The sequence below is a fragment of the Solanum dulcamara genome, chromosome 4 (genome assembly GCF_947179165.1).
Source record: "Solanum dulcamara chromosome 4, daSolDulc1.2, whole genome shotgun sequence".
Lineage (NCBI taxonomy): Eukaryota > Viridiplantae > Streptophyta > Magnoliopsida > Solanales > Solanaceae > Solanum > Solanum dulcamara.
The window spans coordinates 9,931,064-9,952,187 of record NC_077240.1 but is presented as its reverse complement, the minus strand read 5'-3'; the positions used below and the strand labels follow the sequence as shown (position 1 = coordinate 9,952,187).

Genomic DNA, 21,124 nt, shown 5'->3' with positions numbered 1-21,124 from the left:
TCAAATTAACATAAATCCAACAAGTAGATGAAGTATATATATGAACATAATATTGTTTAACCACCCCCACCACCCAAGTCTGATGGACTCCTCTCTTAATGACATCTCACTTATCTCCATGTCATATATTTCTTCTTTTTAATTTTTTTTTATAGATATAATTATCTAATGTCCAAAATTTAGTTTACGATTTTTCCAAAATTGTACACTGTAGAATTTATTCAATTAAAGGGAAACGTCATTAATTAATTATCAAGGATTTTTTAATAATTTTTAAAATTTAAACTCGAGATTTCTAATAAAAAGACCTTAGTCATCATACATCTCATCACATTTATTGATAGTAACATAATATATGGAAGGGGATGTGAAGAATTTGGTGATAATCAAACCTTTTATCTTAAAATATGAGATAATTAGAAGATTTATTTTGCAACTATTCTCTATATATGTATAGTTGTATACTAAGAGATGGTGATTTTCATATCGGATTTCATGAATTTGACTAATTATTAATGAGCATTTTGAAGTGAGCTGAACCTAGAAGACTAACATCGAATGATGGACATTTAGCTCACTCAAATCAACCAATTGAAACATTAACAAATCTACTTTGGATCATTGTGTTTTGAAGATTCTTATTGTTTTTGTCGAAATGCCTTGGCACATAGACAAATGGCAGTTTTCTACTTTCTAATCAAGCAACAGATACTACAAATAACTTGACAAATTTTTAACCTCACTGATTAGATCTTAGAACTTGATTTAAGATAATGGGATGTGGTTATTTCTCAATACTAAAATTAGTCGCATCAAATTGTAATTGTGTAAGATAATGTGGCTCTTAAAACAATCGTGTGGTTCATTCAGATCTAATATTTTAACTCAAAACATATATTACTATATATTCGATATTAAAATTCAATTTATTAAAACTTAAATTCAGAATCGACCTCGATCAAAAGTAAGGCTACAAAATGATTTTGTAGATAATAAAGATCAAAACATATATACGACCATGAATGTAAAGATTTTGTGCAAGTTTTTTTTTTCAACAATAGTTTAATTTAATGAGGGGTTTGTAATTGGATGTATAGTCCATAATTAACAATGTGAGATACATGAAGAAAACTTGTAGCACATGCAAATAGATCTCTCATTAATTACTATACTAAATACTAATATTTTATAAGAACAAGTGGATAAGGAGAAGCATGTATGATGGGATTTTTGATAGTTAGAAAGACTCCATACTTTGCCAAACACTTCATGTGCCTTCTTTTTGTCATTTGCGTATGGAAACTATAATATTTAAATCTATTTCACACCCTAATAAATATCACATGCTCCATCCTTCCATGCTTTTACTCTCTCTTTTTTTCTTTCTCCAATTCTTTTTGGTTTATCAGGATATTAAGTGAGAGAAAAATGCCTATCAAAGTAAAATTTGATATATTCTACAGAATTATTATAAGATCAGCTATATTTATGCAATGTTGAGCTGTTAAAGTCCGACGTAATCACAAAATAAGTATTGTAGATAAAAGTATCAAGATGAATATGTAATCATACAAAATTTAATAAAATAAAAAATCACCATATAATACAAGTCACAATAAAGGTGCATGAGAATAGTTTTCTTGAGATGATTTAATAATGATCTGTCTTGACCTAGAATATCTTTTAAAATGATATTTAAAGCATAAATCTAAAGTAAAATAAAATAAAATCATTTGCTAATCCAAATAGCAATAAGTTTCGGGACACATTTCCTTTTAAATCGGCAGATTAGTATAAGTCTTTGATAGTTTTGGAACATATAAATAAGGAGATTATTTTATAAAGGGATAAAATTTGGAAAAAAAATATATATGCTACAATTAAACGTGTCGAGCACTGATTCGCTATGACAAATCCTCTTCACCAACCTATGATATAGGAAAGCTGAGAAGGGGCTCCGTATTCTGTAATGTGTTCATATTAATTAATCTTATGCAGATTAATTTTAATAGAATTAAAATTGACAGTTTATAGAGTATGAGCCCGTTTGGATTGGCTTTAAGTTGGTCAAAACCAACTTAAAGCCTCTTTTCAGCTTTTGGACGTGTTTGCCTAATGCTAACTTTAAGTCAGAAAATTCTTAAAGTCAGTCAAAAATGAAAAATTAGGATTCCTAACTTTTTTTTTGTAAGTGCTTAAAGTCATTTTCTTTGACCATGAAAATTACTTTTATATCCCTTATATTTTAATTAAATTTCCAAACTACCCTTTTTATTCTTTTAACCCTAAAATTCACATAATTTTCTTCATTTAAGCACTTTTATCCAAACACTCAACTGCTTATTTATAAAAATAACTTTCAGCACTTTAAAGTTCTAAAAGCACTTCATACATAAAAGTTACTTTTTTTAAGCCCATCCAAACGGGCTCTATATTGTTTCATCAATGATTAATTATTAATTACACTAATTAACCTTATGCCTCGCGTTGGCTGCCTTAAGTCAGAATCCTATGGAGAAGGCCTTTGTTTACCTCCTTCTCGACTCTACGTATACCCCCCCCCCCCCCGACACACGCACAACTAATCTAAGGCCTTGTTTGCCTAATCAATTGAAAATGAAAAATATCTAATTAATAAACGGTCTCTTTACCTCTAAGTTAGTAATAAAATTTGCCTGCACTTCACCTTCTTCACACCCTACTTTGTGCACCGGACATGTTGTTCGTTATTAATTTCAACTACTAGGAGTTGATATCATGAATAATTTGTGGACATCTCGATATATACATAAAAATATAATATTACACAAAGAAGCTGAAGAAGATTAAACATGTATTATATGTACATAAAAAAAAATTATATGTAAACAACATATTTCACCAAAGAGAATTCGAATAAATCCTTCTACCGGCTCCGAACCCAGAAGGGAGTACTACAAACAGTCCTTTAACAGAAAACGTGCATGCACGAAAATGGATACGATCTGACGCGAGATAAGGTAGGAAGCAGGGTAAGTATGGTGAGGGTGCATAACAGAGGAACAAAAGACCTCGAAACTATAGGCCACAGGGGAACGTGCCGACCTCTGTTATTTGCAGGCTAATATTTGTGTGGTCCATTGTACTTTTTTTCCCAATTCCCTAAGTATAACTTTATTCTATTCTATTTTAACCCCCTAAACTCTTCTCCCTATGCTCTTTTAATCCTTTTTTTTTTTTTAACCTTTTCATGCCAATTTGCCCATTTTTGTAAGTCTAGACTTTTTAGTATATTTACCATATTTAACCCTATCCCCAACCATAAACCATCATCCTCAAAGTCATAAACAAAATATTTATGCTATTCCCAATTACCCCTAGAGGCTAGGGAAACTAGGGTTCTAAAATCAACCAAAACAAGGTTATTGCTAGGACTATTGGGGTAGTAGTTAAATAAATCTCCAAAAGTCAAAATCCATCTCAATTGAACATGGAAAATTGATCCTAATATTTCCCCTTTGTTTTTCCTATTAAGAAATGTTGTAGTGCTAGAGCAATTTGGCTTGATTATAGATTTGATGAGTTTTTATTACCCTTTTTTTTTAATTGAAAGGAATTTATCCATTGGCCCAAACCCTATATTTGGCTAAGAATTAAGATGATACAAAAAAGAAATAATTAAGAAAGTGGCAAGTTAATGATCAACTTGTCTTGAATTCTAAATCTTATACTATAATATAGTATAATCTTGATGTAAAACATGTAGTAGTATTTTTTTGGGGTTTTCCCCGGTGTTCGAATCACGCACTGCAAGCTCATTCGGATATCAGGACTCGAATCGATACCTCTGATTAAGGTTGAAGCAGTCCTACTACTGTACCACAACCCATATTGGTCATATAATAGTATTTTAGTTTGTCATGTTTAACGGCCAATTAATTATTTTAATTTTTTTTGGAAGTCTCAAATTTCACACTCCGTCGTTTTTTTTTTTCTTATTGCAAATTTTCAATATAAAAATAAGATCTGCGTATATATATTTTTTCCAAATTTTACTTATAGAATTATATTAAACATGTTACTGTAATTACGAATAATATTTAAATTTATCTGAATTGTATTATCAATATATTCTTTTAAAGTAAAACTCCTATTATGAAAGACTTATAATATTTTAATAATCTATAATTTCCATGTAAACGAATGAGTGTAGTTGAAGTTTAAATTTCTTAAATCAACTTTTTGGAAATCAAAATTAAAAAAACATTTAATAAATAGCCAATATTGCTATCCCAAATGCAAAGAGTATATAATAAAAGAGGAGTGGAAGAGACAAAAGGGAGGACTATTATATTATGTATATTTTTGGAGAGGAGCAATAATTTAGGCCTTTTGCTCATGTTGGGACATGGCATAGCTAGAGAACTTGCAATAGTATGGCACAAGAAGTGGAATGACCTTTGCAAAACTTTTGGAAAGCAAATATCAACATTTTATGGATCTAGTCTAAATATATTTCTTAGTATTCTTACCATCATTTGCTTTTGTCTTACACATAATAATTCATACCAAAATTTCATGCATGCTAAGAGATCACTAAAATGTTGCTTCTTGATAATATATGTGTTCATCATGAAGTAAAAAAAAAAGACGAAAAAATGATTATATTTTAGACATTCTAATTAGTCAAAAAGAACTCTAGTCCCCTTGACTATATACTAATGATGATACCCCAAATCTAATCTCATTGACTCAAAAGCACAAGAACTACAAAAGTTTCATCATGATTCATGTATTGCTTTGAGATATTGCAACAATGAGTTTCTAAAAGTGTGTGCAAATATTATCTTTAATTTAATCAAGTGGTGCTTCCTTTGAACACAAGAAACCAATTATTTTTGTTTATGCTAAAAAGATAGAGACATTTAAAAAAAAAAAAACATCTTTTAGTATTATGCTTCATTAGTGTTACTAATTAAGACTAGAGACTGAAAACGCAACGTATTGCTTTATGTAATTTAATCGAAAATACTAGTTAGAAGATTATGAGTTTTTCGTTAGTGGGAGTGGTTTTGCATTAATCATGGTTCATGTTGGTTGGTGAATTTTTTTATAAAATGGATGATTTTTCTAAATCCTAACCGTCATATTATTGTGGAGAAATCTATAATTTTCAACACACAAACAATTATAATTATGCGTTAAAGATAGGAATTAAAATGAGAACAAACTAATACACTAATAAGCTAATTAACATCCCTATGAACGATCCAATCCAATAACCAATTTCTAACACTTTAAATCATTGAAAATACAATTTTCTCAATTAAATTTTTTTGTTTAAAATGTTAAATGGATTCTTAATTAACCAGATCTTTGTGCAAAAAATACTACCACTAGTACATTGAACAAAGTATGACTTGTTCGAGATTTACATACATTTCAAACAATCTACTTATTTTAAAATCTTTTTTTTTTTAATTAATGTTGACACGTTAACAACTTTTACTAGAGAACAAACATTTCAACCATATCGTTCATGCTTCAACAGAAAAGGAAATCACAATTATTATTATTTTCACCACCAACTTTTCTTCTGATTCCATCTTGCAAAAGTGAAAAGTAATTCACGGACACTTACATTTTGCCTACTATTAATTTTAACTTATTTTGTGTTAGGATCAAACGCTTATCATTGTGCCAAAAGTTATAGCTGATAGCAAAGGCTTACACATTATTTTTTAACTAAGTTCATCACACAAGCGTCATGTTCGATTGTGACTCCGATTCGGATCATCCTAGCTCGTCGTGGACCTTGCCATAGGCAGAATGTTGGCATTACACAATACTTTGATTATTTTTTTTTTTTAAAATCTCTTTGATAGCTGTGGAATGTCAAAACTAAAAACAATAAATTTAATTTCTATTGGTTGGAATAGTTTTTGTTACTTATATTGGAGGAATAAATATTATTTTCCTTTTAATCTGTGCGTATTTCTTAAAAAAGGCATTGGCGGTGCTAGCTCCCACAAAGAGTACTACTGTATATAATTTTCTCTAAATGTGAGTAATTTAATTATTTTTCTCCAAATCAGTAATTTACACTTGTCATTAAGACATTTAATTAATTAACGACAATGGGTCGTACTTTTCTACTCCCTCTGTTTTTACTTACTTGTCAAATTTTAACTTGACACACATATTAAGAAATAATGATTGATATAGTGAGTTTACTATTTTACCCCTATTAATTGATAGAATTTTAAATATATTTATTCACTACATTTTTCAAAGACATTAAATCAATGTTAACAATTTGAGGCTATAATAGAAAGAAAAAAATTATTTTTTCCTGATTCGTCAAAATTGATAAGTAGAAAGAAAAATCAAATTAAGAAATATTTGACAAGTAAATAAAAATGGAGGGAGTAGTATGAAATGTTTAACACTTTCTTTCAAAGGAAAATTCTCACAAATTGGATCATTCAAATGACAGAATTATTTTTACTCTGAATTAGCACACTGTAGTTTTTAGCATATGCAGATTATATTACAGTGAGATTCTATTATCCAAACTGATTATTACTCATTTTTATTTTGAGAAATGAAACTCTTTTTTTAAAAGAAAAACTCAAATACTATTGTTTGAGTTTTGAATAAGTTTTTTGAAAAGAAAACATAAATGTAGAAACATCCGTGCAGAGCACTCAATTAATGCTCATGCCTCATGTAAATTTATACTCTCTTTTATATGACTTATTTTTTTGAGCAATCTCATAAAAAATGATATATTTTTATATTTAATAATAATTTAATTTTAAAATACTCAATTATCCTTAATAAAATAATTATAATCATACAAATATTACGACTTAATTTAAATCATAATTTTTTTAAAAAAATATTTTTTAAAATTTCTTATAAATCAAACTAAGTTATATAAATGGAAAGGAAGGAAAGTATAACAGTTATTCGTAATCACATCCCCTCCATCAATTACTATGTTTTAAAACAGGTGTCACTTTTTTGAAAAAAAATATCTGATCTCAAAACAAATAGTATCACTCTAGGAATTTTAGTTAAGAATCAATACTCCTACTATATTTTTTTTTCCTAACTATACTCTTATACCTCCAATATTAACGTAAATTTTGAGAATGTAACATTTATTTTAGGACGGAGGCAATATATTCTTTGTTTATTTTTATTTTTCATTTTTAATATATTTTAATTTTTTATATATATTTTATTTTTAGCATTAAATATTATTTTTTAAAACTTAATATTCAACATCAATTAATAGATATAATATAATAAAATACTTATATCAATGATTATTTTTTTTAATAAATCTGCTAAATTAAAATGTGACAATAAACGATAAAGGAAGTATTATTTTATCATGAAACTCCTGAGCTGCTACTCCTAGGGGCATAGTCGTTATATATGTCAACATTTAAGGTCATTCTTTAACGTTATTCACTTCCCAATAAGCCCCCTGCTTCTCTCTATTTTTTATGCACACATCACTACCCATTCCCAGCACAAACCCTTCGCAGAAAATTATGAAACCTCTCGGAAATCACTCCTCCGCCGTGCCGGAATCCGAACCTGAAACTGGTTCGGCGGAAGAGGTCGGCATGTTTTCAGACGATATTGATAGTTCTTGTTCCACTCCATATGTTAGTGCCCCGTCAAGTCCAGGCCGTGGTCAACCACACTGTGGCTTCTATTACAGTGCTCCGGCGAGTCCTATGCATTTCGTTTTGTCAACTACTAGCGTGAAGAATGCTGCTAGCACTTCAATTTCATCACCTTCTGAAGATTTTGACTTCTCCGCTAGACTAACCACCGAGGGCGGCGGCGGCGCCGATGGATCCATGAGCTCCGCTGATGAGTTGTTTTTGAACGGCCAGATCCGGCCGATGAAGCTGTCCACTCACCTTAAACGTCCACAAGTCCTAGCACCATTGCTTGATCTCGAAGAAAATGAGGAAGAAGAGAACAGTTTTAGGGGAAGAGATTTGAAGCTGCGGAGTAGATCACTGAGGAGAAGGACTAGATCCATGTCACCACTTCGAACGACGTCGTATGAATGGCAGGAGGATTATGAAGAGGAAGAATTGGAAGTAGTAATCAAGGAGAAGAAGAATGAAAATGAAGAGATAAAGCAAGATGATGAAGAAGAAACTTCGAATGAAACGACTCCATGCCCTTGCGGATCTTCTTCGAGGTCTTCTTCAGTCGGAAGGAGTTCAAAACGATGGGTATTCCTGAAGGAGTTTCTATATAGAAGTAAAAGCGAAGGGAGAAACAATGGCCACAAGTTTTGGAGTGGGATATCATTTTCACCTGTAAAAGACAAAAAACTTGAAAAAATTGCAACCAACAAAACTCCAACTGACTCTGCAAATACATTTGAAACAAAAAAAGGTAAACAAAATGGGAATACAAAAGAAGGGAAGAAGAAGCATGTGAATGGAAGTGGGATTGGGAAGAGAAGAGTACCTCCATCGCCTCATGAATTGCATTACACTAAAAACCGAGCTCAATCAGAGGAAATGAGGAAGAAAACTTTTTTGCCATATAGGCAAGGCCTGCTTGGATGTTTAGGGTTCAGTTCAAAGAGCTATGGAGCAATGAATGGTTTTGCAAGAGCTTTGAATCCTGTTTCTTCAAGGTAAAAAAAAAAATTGTATATGTAATCAATTATTATTTACTACATCTATCATCCATCCATCTTGAGAGAGGAGAGATATTTTTAAGTTGATTGTATAGATTTTTATTTCCTTGTTATGGTGATGTTTTTATGGTATTCTGTTCTCTGTGTATGTATTAATTGATGGCAAAAAATCCTCTAAATGCTTGATGATGGGATTTTGTTTAGCCATTCATGGAAAACTCGTATGGCATTTTCTTGTTAGATTCTCCTCCATATTTGCTTTTGCAAAAAAAGAGTTTCATGAGATCATTTTTTTTCTCCCTCTATGTGGGGCTCAAAGAAAGAGAGAGGCCACCTTTAGCACTCCCAATGAGATCTTTAGTTATGGCAGATTGCAGCACTAGAATACAAATTGCTTAGCTAAGCAGTTGGGAGAGGGTAGTTAATATTCTTCATGACTCCTCATCCCTGTTATTCCAGTAGATTTGTCTTTTAGTTTTATACTTTTATCAGATATCGAAAAATACTGATTAGTTTTAATTATTGAATTATATAAATAAACAAAAAAAAAATCTCCATCAGTATATATTTGAAATATGTACCATTTTTAATGTGGATTTCATTATGATGATGGGACAAACTTTCATAATATTACAAAAAAAATGTATTTAACGGGCTTCAATAATGGGTGGTTACCATTTAAAAGGTTTGTTGGAATCCATGAGCCTTTTATTTTTGTAAGATGTGTTAATAATGTGGTGTTGTGTTATTGGAAGGAAGGGTACAAAAATCATTTTGGGTAACGTGTGGAACTTAAAAGGTTTGTTGGAATTATATGAAGTGATAGGACATTAGATATACTCATGAATGCGAATTTGCATTATTTACACCATGCCCATTTTTCTTAAAAACTTATGATGATTTGACGCACAACCCTCCTTTTGGCAGCTAAGTAAAATAGTAGAGAAGCCCCTACACACCACACCAAAACCCATTGCAAAAAAAAAAGGGATACTGTTGCCTTTTGTCAAACAATAAATTGAAGGTTGAGCTGTTCTTGTCTGTATCTTCTTCTGTAGGCCAGCCTAGTTTACCATATGCACTCTACTGATTAAGATGGTTGATTTCAGAGATATACCCCATACTTGTCTAATTGACCGCAAAATTCATAAAAAGAAAATGATTTTTTTTGGCACTGTGTGATTTTTAACATATTATAATGTTTGTGTCCTCTGTGAAATTTATGGTTCTAAATGTTAAGATTAAAATGAAAAATATTTTTTTCAAATTCTAGAAAAAAGATACTTTTAAATTCATTAAAAAAATACGTTTGCACTAATTGAAATATATGAAGTAGAAAGTATCGAATGAAGCAAAATGTTAGGAATAACAAATATCGAATGGAAATGACCCGGTAATCAGTAACTTTTTTTAATAAAAATAGGAGTTTTTAATTTCAAATTTCAATAACATTATTGGTATAATTCTATAAAATGGGGTGTGAAAGATAAAGTGTAGTAGATCTTAAAAATAAAGAGGTTTTCGATAGACGTTCGTCTCAATTAAAAAACAATTCAAAATAGTATGAAAAAGAAAATATCGAAAATGAAGAAGTTATGACAAACTATAATAGAAATTATGATAAATTATTTTAAAGTGCAATGAAATTAATGTAAATATGGATAAGCTGGCGCCTGGCTCTAAAACCACTTCTCTTCTTTATTATTATTATATATATAAAAAAAAAAACTAACATAAAATACCACTCAAAAGTGAAAAAGAAAGAGATGGCTAGGAAGTGTGTGATGTATAATGACCTAAGGTTGGGTTTGTTTTTCCTTTTTGCATCTAATAAAAGTGATGTTGAAAAGGTGTTGAAGGAGCAGCTTTTTGTCTCATCTTCTTGGAATATTTTATTTTTATATGTTATAGACTATAGTCTTGAAATATGGACAAAGCAGATCTGGATGAAAATTAAAAAAACACACTAGGGAAGCTTTGTTAACTCATTCTCATGGGGTCTCTTTGTACCTAGATGTTGACGTAAAGTAGTTTCACATTAAGCAACATACTAACATGGCATTTGGCTTAATCTTATATCTGTTGTCAATGTAGCATACAGTACTTCGTTTCTATCATACTCTTTTAATGAAAATTCTGTCTCGTCACTAATAATTTATGTGGCGTTCTTGATCTATATTCAGTTGATTTACCGCTGTTTTACTTTGCATGTTTTGGATAGACGGGAATCCTTATATAGCGTTTTTGTAATAGTTACTATTTTGATTTTCTAATAGAGTTATTAGTTCCACAGCTTAGAGAGAGTTATTCTCGATTTGTTTGTTCCAATAGCAATGTGTTTTCGTTTTTCTTTTACTTAGACCCAATTTTTTACATTTGAGAGAATCTGTTGTTAGGTATCAGTTTCATAATTACCCATAAATAGTTCAAAAAAAGGTATATTAAATGAAGTAGAATATCTACTCAAAATCTTATCCTTGACTGTTATCTCTATGTCAGTGAAATAGAGATGATATATATAGTTGTTGGAGCATAGTACTCGTCATATTATTGTTACATATGGTCCCTGCAATGTAACACTAATTATGATTCTACAATAGTACCCTTTGTTTGGAGATAATAAACAACTATTTTGGGGACCATTAGAAAACCAAACACCCCATACTTGTCTAAAATCTTGAAAAATTAAATGGATAGAGACATAGCTGAAGTTATAATATATATGATCAATACATAAAATAACCTGATCTTACTCTTTCTATGTTTTAGTAAGATGTAAATGCAAGTTCTTTGATGATAAATATACTCTCTCTGTTTCAATGTATTTGTCTGATTTTGATTTGATACAAATTTTTAAAAAGTAAGAAAGACTTTTGAATTTGTAGTCTGAAACATGTTAGGCGGAAAGCTGAAATTAAAGAGTTGTTTAAGAAGGAAAGACACGTTGTTCTTTTTTAAACCGACTAAAAATGAAAGTAAGACAAACGAAAAAAATTCATTCTTTGTTTCTTGAAGAAAATTAGGTGTATAAAATTTGGAAACTACCTTTTGATAGATTTTATGTATCAGATGAAAGTGCCAGTTTTACTTAGGTTTCTTACTGATCTTTTAATTTTTTGGACTGAATAAGTGACCAGAAATTAGCTGGAAAAATCTGGCAGAAAGGGCCTACTGCATTATATTGTTTGATTCAATCGTCCTGTTTAATTTTTTGTTTTCTTCTAAATTTACAATGTTCATTATGGTATATTTACAAAGCCCAATCAACAAAGAAATAATTACTTAAAAGAATAAAATGAAACATGTTGCTTCGGGGCTTTGTTTTAGTGATAAAGACGCAACTCGTCACCTATGAGTTTAGAGGCATACACGTTACGAGTTTAAACTTTACTGCAAACAAAGTCTGATATTTAAGTTGGGAAGAGGGTAAAAAGGCGGGTCATTAATTACTCCAAAGGAGTTTCAAACATGTGCACCAATTGGAGTCGAATCAGAAGATGGAGAGAAAGAGGGCTTTGTTTTTATAATCTTTCCCAAATCGATTAATAAAATTCTTCATATCCAATCCCGAAGGAAATGTATGACAAATTTCTATATATGGTGCTATAACAAACAGAAAACTCTATCCATTAAGCAGTTTGACTTGTACTGGGAATTCCAAAACCAGTAACGTAACTGAAGTTCTAAATTGATTAGCTTCATTTCTATATGAGGCCAAAATAGAGGCCTGCATAATTTTTTTTATATTTAATTTGATACTACAAATAAAACAAAGAATTATGATATCTTAATCACTTACAAAATGAATAGAAGAAAATACCATTTTCCAGATCTCTGATAAAAATGAACGTCCATATAGTTAACAACGAAATGTTTAGCATATGCACGTACGGCATGATGTGTGGTAGAAATAAATTTTAATTCTCACGTCAATATTTACTTATTCTTAGAAAAACTAATAAAACGAAACGATAGTGAAACCATATATTGTGTGTGGTTGCAGCCTAAATGGTGGAGAGTGAAAAAGTCACATGAAACTGAGAAGTACGAAAAGTGGTCTGGGCCCAATTAGTGGAACCTGTCGACTAGTACTAATATATACATTTGTTGGTTACCTCTTTTCTTTTTTTCCCCTTACCGAACAAGCAAAGAGGTGAACTCAACCACTGTTGCAACAACAACATATTCATATTCAGTGAAATATAATCTGAAGAGGGTAGAATGTACGCAAATCTTAATTTACTATGATTAAGTACCACATTAGTTGATTAATGAAGTGAATGTTCTCTTCAACTTGATTCTTTTATACCATAACCAGACTTTCACTTGATCAATAATTATTGCAGATGCCTTGATAGAGTATTTATATAAATTTGTATATTAATCTTTCTGATATCATTTTATTCAAAGAAAATACTCCTCTAAGAATTACATGAAATTGCTGATAAAGAATTTAGTCCACTGGGTCAAGATGAGATATTGGAACGGGTCCCAATCTCAGCTTAAGACTTTTGGGCCTTATTTCACTTCAGTTTTCAGTTGTCCAACGTTCACTGAGTGATACATAGTCTTGGCAACTGGCATGGTGAATAAGTTGGCTTTGGGATTTAAAGCATGTTATGATGCTCACAAATAATCTCAGGCAAAGCCAAACTGTAATCACATAAATTGACCAAAAAAGAATAGCTAAATATGTAAGTGCTCGTCACATCACCTATACAGTACCCTCTTATCCCAATCCCCTTAATGACATTAATTATGATAACATACTTCAATCTGAAGCACAAATTAATTGACCAATGCCGACCAACAGAAAAATTATCCATTTGAAATATGTGAACCAATAAAAGCAACAGTTTTTACTTGTACTCAAAGGTCTACATGTATTTCTGGTATAGTATTTGTCCGAAAACTTTGAATCTGCGGATATTCGAACCAAATAGAGAATCATGTTTTAGTCCAATTCAGAGCATGGCAATAAATTCTCCGTAAAACATCAATTAAGCCAGTTTGTTTATCCAATTAGTATGCAGACAGTGGACTCAAGGGGAAGACACAGGAGGAAGATCACAAGGGGAGTAATAGAGAGTAGAGGCACAAAAGAGAAATCTGACCAATGGATGGTTACTATTACTTTCGTAGTTTTCAATTTTTTTTGCTTTTGAGGTAATTGGACAGGGGTTTGGAACGAACAAGTATAGCAGACATTGATTTAAACCAAGGTAGTGAATTATTCCTGGCACTTAGTTTAGGAAAAGACATCTTTACTGCATATTGTATGTGCTATATGAGAACTCTCCCCACACTAGAATCATAATGATGATCAAGTTTTCTGCACATCATAGTGCAGAAATAAGAAAAGGCGCAGGAAGATCCCACTCTGAAGTCTGAACCCTGTAATGGTTATTACAACTACTATGCCTCGATCTCAGGCAAGTTTGGATCTACAATATGAATTCTCACGAGGTATGTCACTCCATTCAAGCCCCTCTCGATCCAACAACAATAACAAACAAGACAATGATGCAGACAGTTGAGTGACTAATTAGGGCTTATAAAGCATCATAATGCAGTAGAAGTTAGAAGATTAATTTGCCGTGATGATAATACTTCACTAATTATTTGTTCAAAAGAAGCTGATAATCATGACTGACGTAAAGTCTAAGTTGATATAGCTACTGGTCTAAGCAAAATGCCTAAATAGATCTGTGGTGTCCAATACTTCTTAGTACAAAAAAGTACACGAGAAGATAGACCAGATAATGCAGTTCTCGACCTTAGGCAAAACTCGCGTGATACCAAGCCAGGCAGTATATCACAAGCTGCAACACTAGCAAGGACTTCATGCAAATGTCGCCAAGATGTTCTTCTTGAGGGTAAACTCATCAGCCTTAGTGGGGCTGATAGACTGTAGAGTAAAACATACAAAAGAGAAATCAGCTTCTGTCAACAGTTAAAAGCAGGATTATCAAACAAAACAGTTCTAAGCTTTAAATCAGTAGATTACTAGAAGTCTTTTATCAGCATATTACGGTTATTAAATTCCAATCGAAGGACACAACTAGCAGAGTAATGTTGCAATTTATACTCCATAATTCATCCCCATTCCTGCTTCACCACCTTTTTACACCAAGCACGGGAGGATTATTGACAGGAAATAGGAGCAACACCCAACTTGTGCCAAGTGATCAAAATTGTGTGGGACACAGGAAAACAGAGATAAAGCAGAGGGAGCTGCTGCACATTTTTATGATGGATAAGAACAAGCAGAAGAGGAAAGTTGAGTTATACTACCTTGGCAAGCATGCGTTCTAATCGCTGAATCTCATTGTTGGCGTAATCAGCTCCTTTTTCCATGGAACTTTTGGCAGCCTTTAGGTAAATCTTGCCATACCTAGAAAGACAATATAGTAAGGAATTGAGAAAAAGGCACAAAAAAAATGTTCACCAAAGACGAGTCCAAGTGCAGAACATCAGTTCTTCCTGCTTGCTACTCAAGTAACATAACAATATAACCGGAACCAAGCTACACCTCAAAAATATAAGGTAAACCTATGACGAATATACATTTCAACATAAGTTTACCTTGCGGCAGAACCCTTCAGCTTTCCAGTTTCATCTTCCATCTTGCTAAATACAGCTTTTTTTTCCTCATTTGAGGCACTGACAAATTCCTTCACTAATGTATCCAGTGATTCGATGATACCTGCCTATTGCCATGAGGTACAAAGGTAAGTTAAAAGGCAAGGACAAAATAATGTTATAATGTTGTAATTTATCACTTTATTCAGCTGTTGACTAACCTTTGAAGTAAATTGTCCTTTTGAATCACGGCTAGTGCCACACTTCTCATTGATGAAGTTGACAAAGTCATCTACGTCTCGGCCACCATCATAATCTTCACCGGCTTTGTTCCCCTTTGGGAAGAATTTCAGTGTGGGATAGCCACTTACACCATACCTGGGTTGGAAATATTTTACATCATTATGATGCATGCGCATGCAAGAATGTACAAGAGAGATCGAGAAAGAATGGAAGGGAGGACTTTGTTTAGCTGGACAGAGGAACCAAAACAGTAACAGAAAACGGTAAATTCAGAACAGAGAAGCATATATCCTGATACTGAGGGAATGTAAAGTTGGGGATGAACAATTTCCACAGCCAACATACTTCGGAATTCATAAATGAGGAATGAACGAAACTACCATTTTTGAGGAAAAAAGAAAAATACAATGACTTAGAAAAAGAGAAAATGCAATGACTTTGTCTCATCACCTCTCTTTCTATTCCTTAGTTTTTGGAAGTTAACTACACTACTAGCTGGAATATGGCTTAAGAATTGCTTCATGTATGCTATTGGGCAGCCATATTTTCTTTCCCCAGCCAGATGCTGACAGGGGCACACAACACAACTCATATTTCCTGATATATATTGTCTATCATCACACCCAAAAATAAAGCCTCCATTGTTGCCTCTCCAATATACTCCTTTTGGGATAAGTGGGATGGCTATGATTACATTCTAATATTAGACACAAATTATTGTTTTAATGAAAATATTATGAGGGTCCAAGTAGCTGGAGTATCTTGAAGAATTCGCAGGGGATGGTAGATTCATGAAGTTATTCTATAAGTTTATACACACAAAGACATTAGTGAGGGGATGATGATTGAGGAGTCATTACAAGAACTTGACGGCTAGTTTGACCTTTCAATAAGGTGGTGCAAATAAGCATTTTAAGGAGTGCAATGTGACATTAGTTAACAAGTAGAACTTACTTCTCTGCAAGATCCTTGTGATTATCGGCGTCAAGATTTGCAATAACAACATCCTCCTCTTGTCTGAACGCTGTAGCTACCTTTTCGTAAATCTGCATTCATAAACAGACAGGAATTCAGATCTCTTCACATACTAATTTAGCTCTTAGAAGTTTCAGCATAAGACGTTGATGCACTTACAGGAGCAAGGCTTTTGCAATGACCACACCTACAGAAAGTAAAGCATAAGTCAGAGATGCAGATGGAGAAAAGATGATCCTTGGCTCACTGAACTCAGAACCAGCTATATTGAACTCCTAGCACCTCTAGTCTATTAAAGATGTACTTATTCCAATCAGATAATCATAAAATTTTACCATGGTGCATAAAATTCAACCAATACATCCTTGGTCTCATCCAGCACAATTTCATCAAAGTTATCTGAAGATAGCACCACAACGCTTGACGGGATAGATGCAATCTTCACATTAGTCCCTAAAATAGGATAACAAAAGTGTCAGAACTGCATATTTGATATAATCCATTTGAAGTTCTGGAGATATTTGCCTTCACCATTTTTTCTCAAATTTAAAATACCACTTATCATCATCCTCACCATCAACAAGTAATATCGATTAAAAAGGACGCTAAATCCTCTAGGATTGAAAAACTAGCGGACATAGTACTTACATAATTCCAAATTAATCTTCAGGTTACACTACGCATGAAAAAATCCAAAAATATGAGTTTATTGACAGTTCAAGTAACAAGAGGCAAGATCACAAAATTAGGTAACGTTTAAAGTTTAGAAGAAATGATACACACAACAATATTTTTTAAAAACGAGATGTTTTCCCCGGAAGTGCAACATAGAAAACTGAAGCTTTAAGTAAAACAGAGTATCACACATCCTTCCCTTCTATAAAAACTCAGAGCTCTATTGTGTGTGTATCACCAATGAAACTTAAGACAGTAAAACACAGTACTGAAGCATAACACGCAACTTCGAAAACCTATTCTCGCCTCACACTCTAACCAGAGAAACCAAAGTTTGTATGTTGAAAGTTACATGTCAAAACTCATTATCCAAATAAAGGAAACATAAGCTATTCAGAAGGGAGTCTCAAACAGATTTCGGGAATCCCTTAACCATAGTCTAGGTAAATTGATTTTGGCCATATGGAGCACACTGTACAGCGTCTGTCACATTCTGAGAACAATTCACCAACTCACCATTAAACCCCACCTTCCCCTCTCCTTTTCTGAACTAACAGGAGGTAATGAACAGATTTCCGTTACAGAGAATATGAATATCCTAAGTACTTGATGTTGTTGGATAAATAGTATAAATCCTCGAGTAGTAAATAATCGGATATGGTTCAAGGAAAGCTGACCTTGAGGAAAAGGAGCTTAACAAAGTGAGCTTCACTACATGCAGAGTGACAGAGAGAGATTAAGACTACAAATATAAAGGTGTCAAATTATATCTTCAACCATCTTAAAGATTTGACAACATCATGTTCCCAACCCAAATTGTCACTCACACTCGTACTAACAGAGCTAGGAGATTTCAGATATGGATGATTTTTTTTAAGAAAGGCAACATAATTTCAGATATGGATGACTTCTCATCAAACATTCAACCGTTGTTACAACACAAGGCATAAAAGCTCAGATAGATCCATGACAGAATGTCAACATAAGTAGTGGCATATCATATCCTGAATTGGAGTCTATATAGGGAGGAAAAAATGAACAAACCCCTGAAAGACATTAAAAACACAGCAAAATTCACCACATACTTATATACACAATCAGATAACTCATTCTACTGGAAAAAACTCAAGCTGCAAAGGCAAGTTTAATACCTGCTTCGCTGTTCACAAACTCGGCAAGGGCTTCAGCAGATCGTGCACCTTCGTATCTGCAACAAGAAAAATTGTAAGAAGTAAGGCAAAAGAATCACAAAAAAAAAGCAATCAAAAACTGATTTGTAAGAACGCAAGAATTAATGAACATACTTTTTTGGCTCCAGTGATCCCTTTGGAAACCATTGGATAGTGGGGTAACCTTGAACCCCATATTTGCTGCAAACGCTCTTATGTTCATCACAATCAATCTACAGGGAATTGTTTCTAAGAACCATCACAAACTTAACAAAACAAAATTTGAAAAGGAGAGAAAAATTAACTGAAAAGAGACTTAAGTATTTGTCCAAACTAAAAATAAATAAAAAAGCAACGAAGAGAACTGTATGTTAGCATTTGGTCAAATTTTCATTTTCATCATGATCGGCTTTTCAGAGAAACGAAAATGCTGGCAAGTATGTTAAGATTTCTATAGAAGGAAACCAATAGTTACAGGTAATTCTCAGATCAACCTCTAACCAATGGTATGTTGCAAGCAATAACTGATGGATGATTTACACAACTGTTGCCTAATTGCAACAGCTACATTGAGCCATCAGATTATGTCATGCAGCGTACTATTGTACCAGCTTAAAACAAAAGAGAAGAAAAATTCCATTAACTTAGGTGAAACAAATTGAATTACAAATCAAAATTGCCTTTGCTAATACAAGTAAGGAAATAAATGAACACAGTGTTCCATCCAATCCAAGTAAACTTGAATGACAACATTCAAGTTTAAATTTGTCAAACCAAATAATCAGTGCATCACTATCCAAAGGAACTTTTCCCAAACTACACCACCACATGAAACCAATCAACATAACCTTCTCTTATGGGTGAAACAGGGATACACACTTCTTTTGTCCTTTCCTTTTTTTTAAATTTTTTTCTAAACTACATTCCACCCCACGTTGTGGGATTTCACTGGGTTGTTGTTGTTGTTGTTCCTTAACTACATTCCAATCAGATAAAACCAAATAATCAACTGAATCAGGCACAAATCACAACCATCTACTTGGTTAAGTTGCTCAAAGTTCTCCGCAAAACAAAATGCATGAGTAGTAAACATAGGAGGCATTCATCAATTTCTTTAAGGAAATAGAAGTATAATACATTGAGGAAAGAAACACAAAAAGAGAGGGAAAACTATTACAGCCTCAGCCGCATAAAGAGCTCCATTACATATGATTCCAGAACAATGAAAAGCTGAGAGGGCAGTTTATATTCAGAAGAACTAACCTTTCCGATCAAAACAGACTTTGCTTTCTTGAAACTTGCACCAAGCTTTTCATACTCTGGAGCAAGCTTTTTACAGTGCCCACACCTGCCCATGGCCCATGTATGAACCCAATTAGTACACATCATAGCCTAGAAATATTCGATCTCATAGCAGACTTACATATTTAGCACTCACACATCTAGTTATTAAAAAACCAACCAGAACTCCATATACAAAAGCAAGATTTGCACCCATATAACATTATACTCAGATCAATCACATATACACTCCTAAGATATTAGTTTAGGCTCAATATATTGCAATAATAGTATCTATAATTACAGTAGCAAATAACATATTGCTATATCCAATCATCAGTAACTCTAACGCCTAAAAGCCTCAGGAAACAATAAACTTAAATCATTTTGCAGATTTGCATAAGGCGCATACGATCAAATGGAACTAAAACAACTCTATGAAACTAACAAATTAATCAAATCGATTATATTACGAAGGAGTAACTACAAATTAGCTATTTCAAATCAAATCCAGATCACACTGTCTTAGATCAAAAGAATCACAGATCTAATTACCGAAACACACAATCAACGTCTCGTTAACAGATTAAGCATTCACAATCCACTGCATCCATCAAAATTCGCAAATTTCTAAATCAAAAAAAGATAATATAGCCACATTATTGGTAAATAAAATCACAGAGATGTACGAACCAAGGAGCGTAGAACTCAACGAGAGCAGCGCGATCTTGACCGATCTCCTTCTCGAAGTTTTCTTCTGTCAAAACGATGACGTCATCTGCCAAAGCTGAAAAGAAGAAGAACAGAGCTAAAATTGCTAACGCGCTACAGATCTGTGATCTCGCCATTTTTTCTTTTCTAATAGCTTCTAAGCTCCTATTCTTGTTCTTGTGAGTTTTTCAAAAGAAGGGGAAGAAGAAACAAAGTATAGATTGAAAAATGGCTCCGTCCTTTTAGTATCTATAGAAAACGTTTTATTATATGTATTTCTATTTTCAATAATTTATATACAATTGTTCAAAAAGATATTACTAATACAGTAATCTTATTTATTTTTGTTTGTCAATTATATATAGAGAGAGATTAAAAATAAAAATATTAATTGTTTATTCTCCAAATAAATATTTAAGACTTATATATTAATAATTAATATTAATATTATAATATATATATATATTCTTACTTATTTCTTAGAAAAAAGTGCAAAGCCAATACCTGTACATACAGATACAATATAATTTTTTGCCTTTGCGTAGCTTAAAATGGGTTTTTCTCTGGAGTATTTCGTAATTTACAAGCAAATTTTAGCTATGGCCCTTTTTTTTTTCTTTTGTGACAGAATAATGACCATTATGGTGAAAAAAATGTTGCCGAATAACAAATGAGGCAAGTCTTATGTGTTAATTAATTTTTTTAATTATTCTTAAGACCTTGTACAATAAAATGTATAATAAGAGTTTCTCAAAAATATGATAATTGAGTGGGTAACATAGTTAATGTTCAAATACATATTTAAAAGATTTAACTTTATCAGTAA

At 32.4% G+C, this 21,124-nt stretch overlaps 2 protein-coding genes across 2 annotated transcripts; one reads left to right on the top strand and one right to left on the bottom strand.

Moving 5' to 3' along the window:
- Positions 1–7,453: 7,453 nt before the first annotated feature.
- Positions 7,454–8,945, top strand: LOC129884648 (uncharacterized). The gene has a single exon (XM_055958935.1). It carries the CDS (start codon positions 7,497–7,499, stop codon positions 8,661–8,663), a length of 1,167 nt encoding a protein of 388 aa, XP_055814910.1. The 5' UTR covers positions 7,454–7,496; the 3' UTR covers positions 8,664–8,945.
- A 5,296-nt stretch (positions 8,946–14,241) lies between these two features.
- LOC129886100 (protein disulfide-isomerase like 2-1) lies at positions 14,242–20,535 on the bottom strand. The gene is made up of 11 exons (XM_055960632.1): positions 20,281–20,535; positions 19,570–19,654; positions 18,442–18,539; positions 18,289–18,344; positions 16,798–16,915; positions 16,622–16,649; positions 16,442–16,533; positions 15,466–15,622; positions 15,248–15,372; positions 14,957–15,056; positions 14,242–14,570 (listed from the first exon to the last, which is right to left on the bottom strand). The coding sequence occupies exons 1-11, from the start codon at positions 20,433–20,435 to the stop codon at positions 14,505–14,507; spliced, it is 1,080 nt and encodes a 359-aa protein (XP_055816607.1). The 5' UTR covers positions 20,436–20,535; the 3' UTR covers positions 14,242–14,504.
- Between the last annotated feature and the right edge of the window lie 589 nt (positions 20,536–21,124).

Bases quoted from the DNA above. Each gene is read 5' to 3' on its own strand.
- LOC129886100 (XM_055960632.1), bottom strand. From the start codon at position 20,435: ATGGCGAGATCACAGATCTGTAGCGCGTTAGCAATTTTAGCTCTGTTC. The intron at 15,623-16,441 runs GTAAGTTCTACT...TTTCCAACCCAG, and splicing joins CACAAGGATCTTGCAGAGAA to GTATGGTGTAAGTGGCTATC. The intron at 15,373-15,465 runs GTTAGTCAACAG...TCATGGCAATAG, and splicing joins AAGGACAATTTACTTCAAAG to GCAGGTATCATCGAATCACT.
- LOC129884648 (XM_055958935.1), top strand. From the start codon at position 7,497: ATGCACACATCACTACCCATTCCCAGCACAAACCCTTCGCAGAAAATT.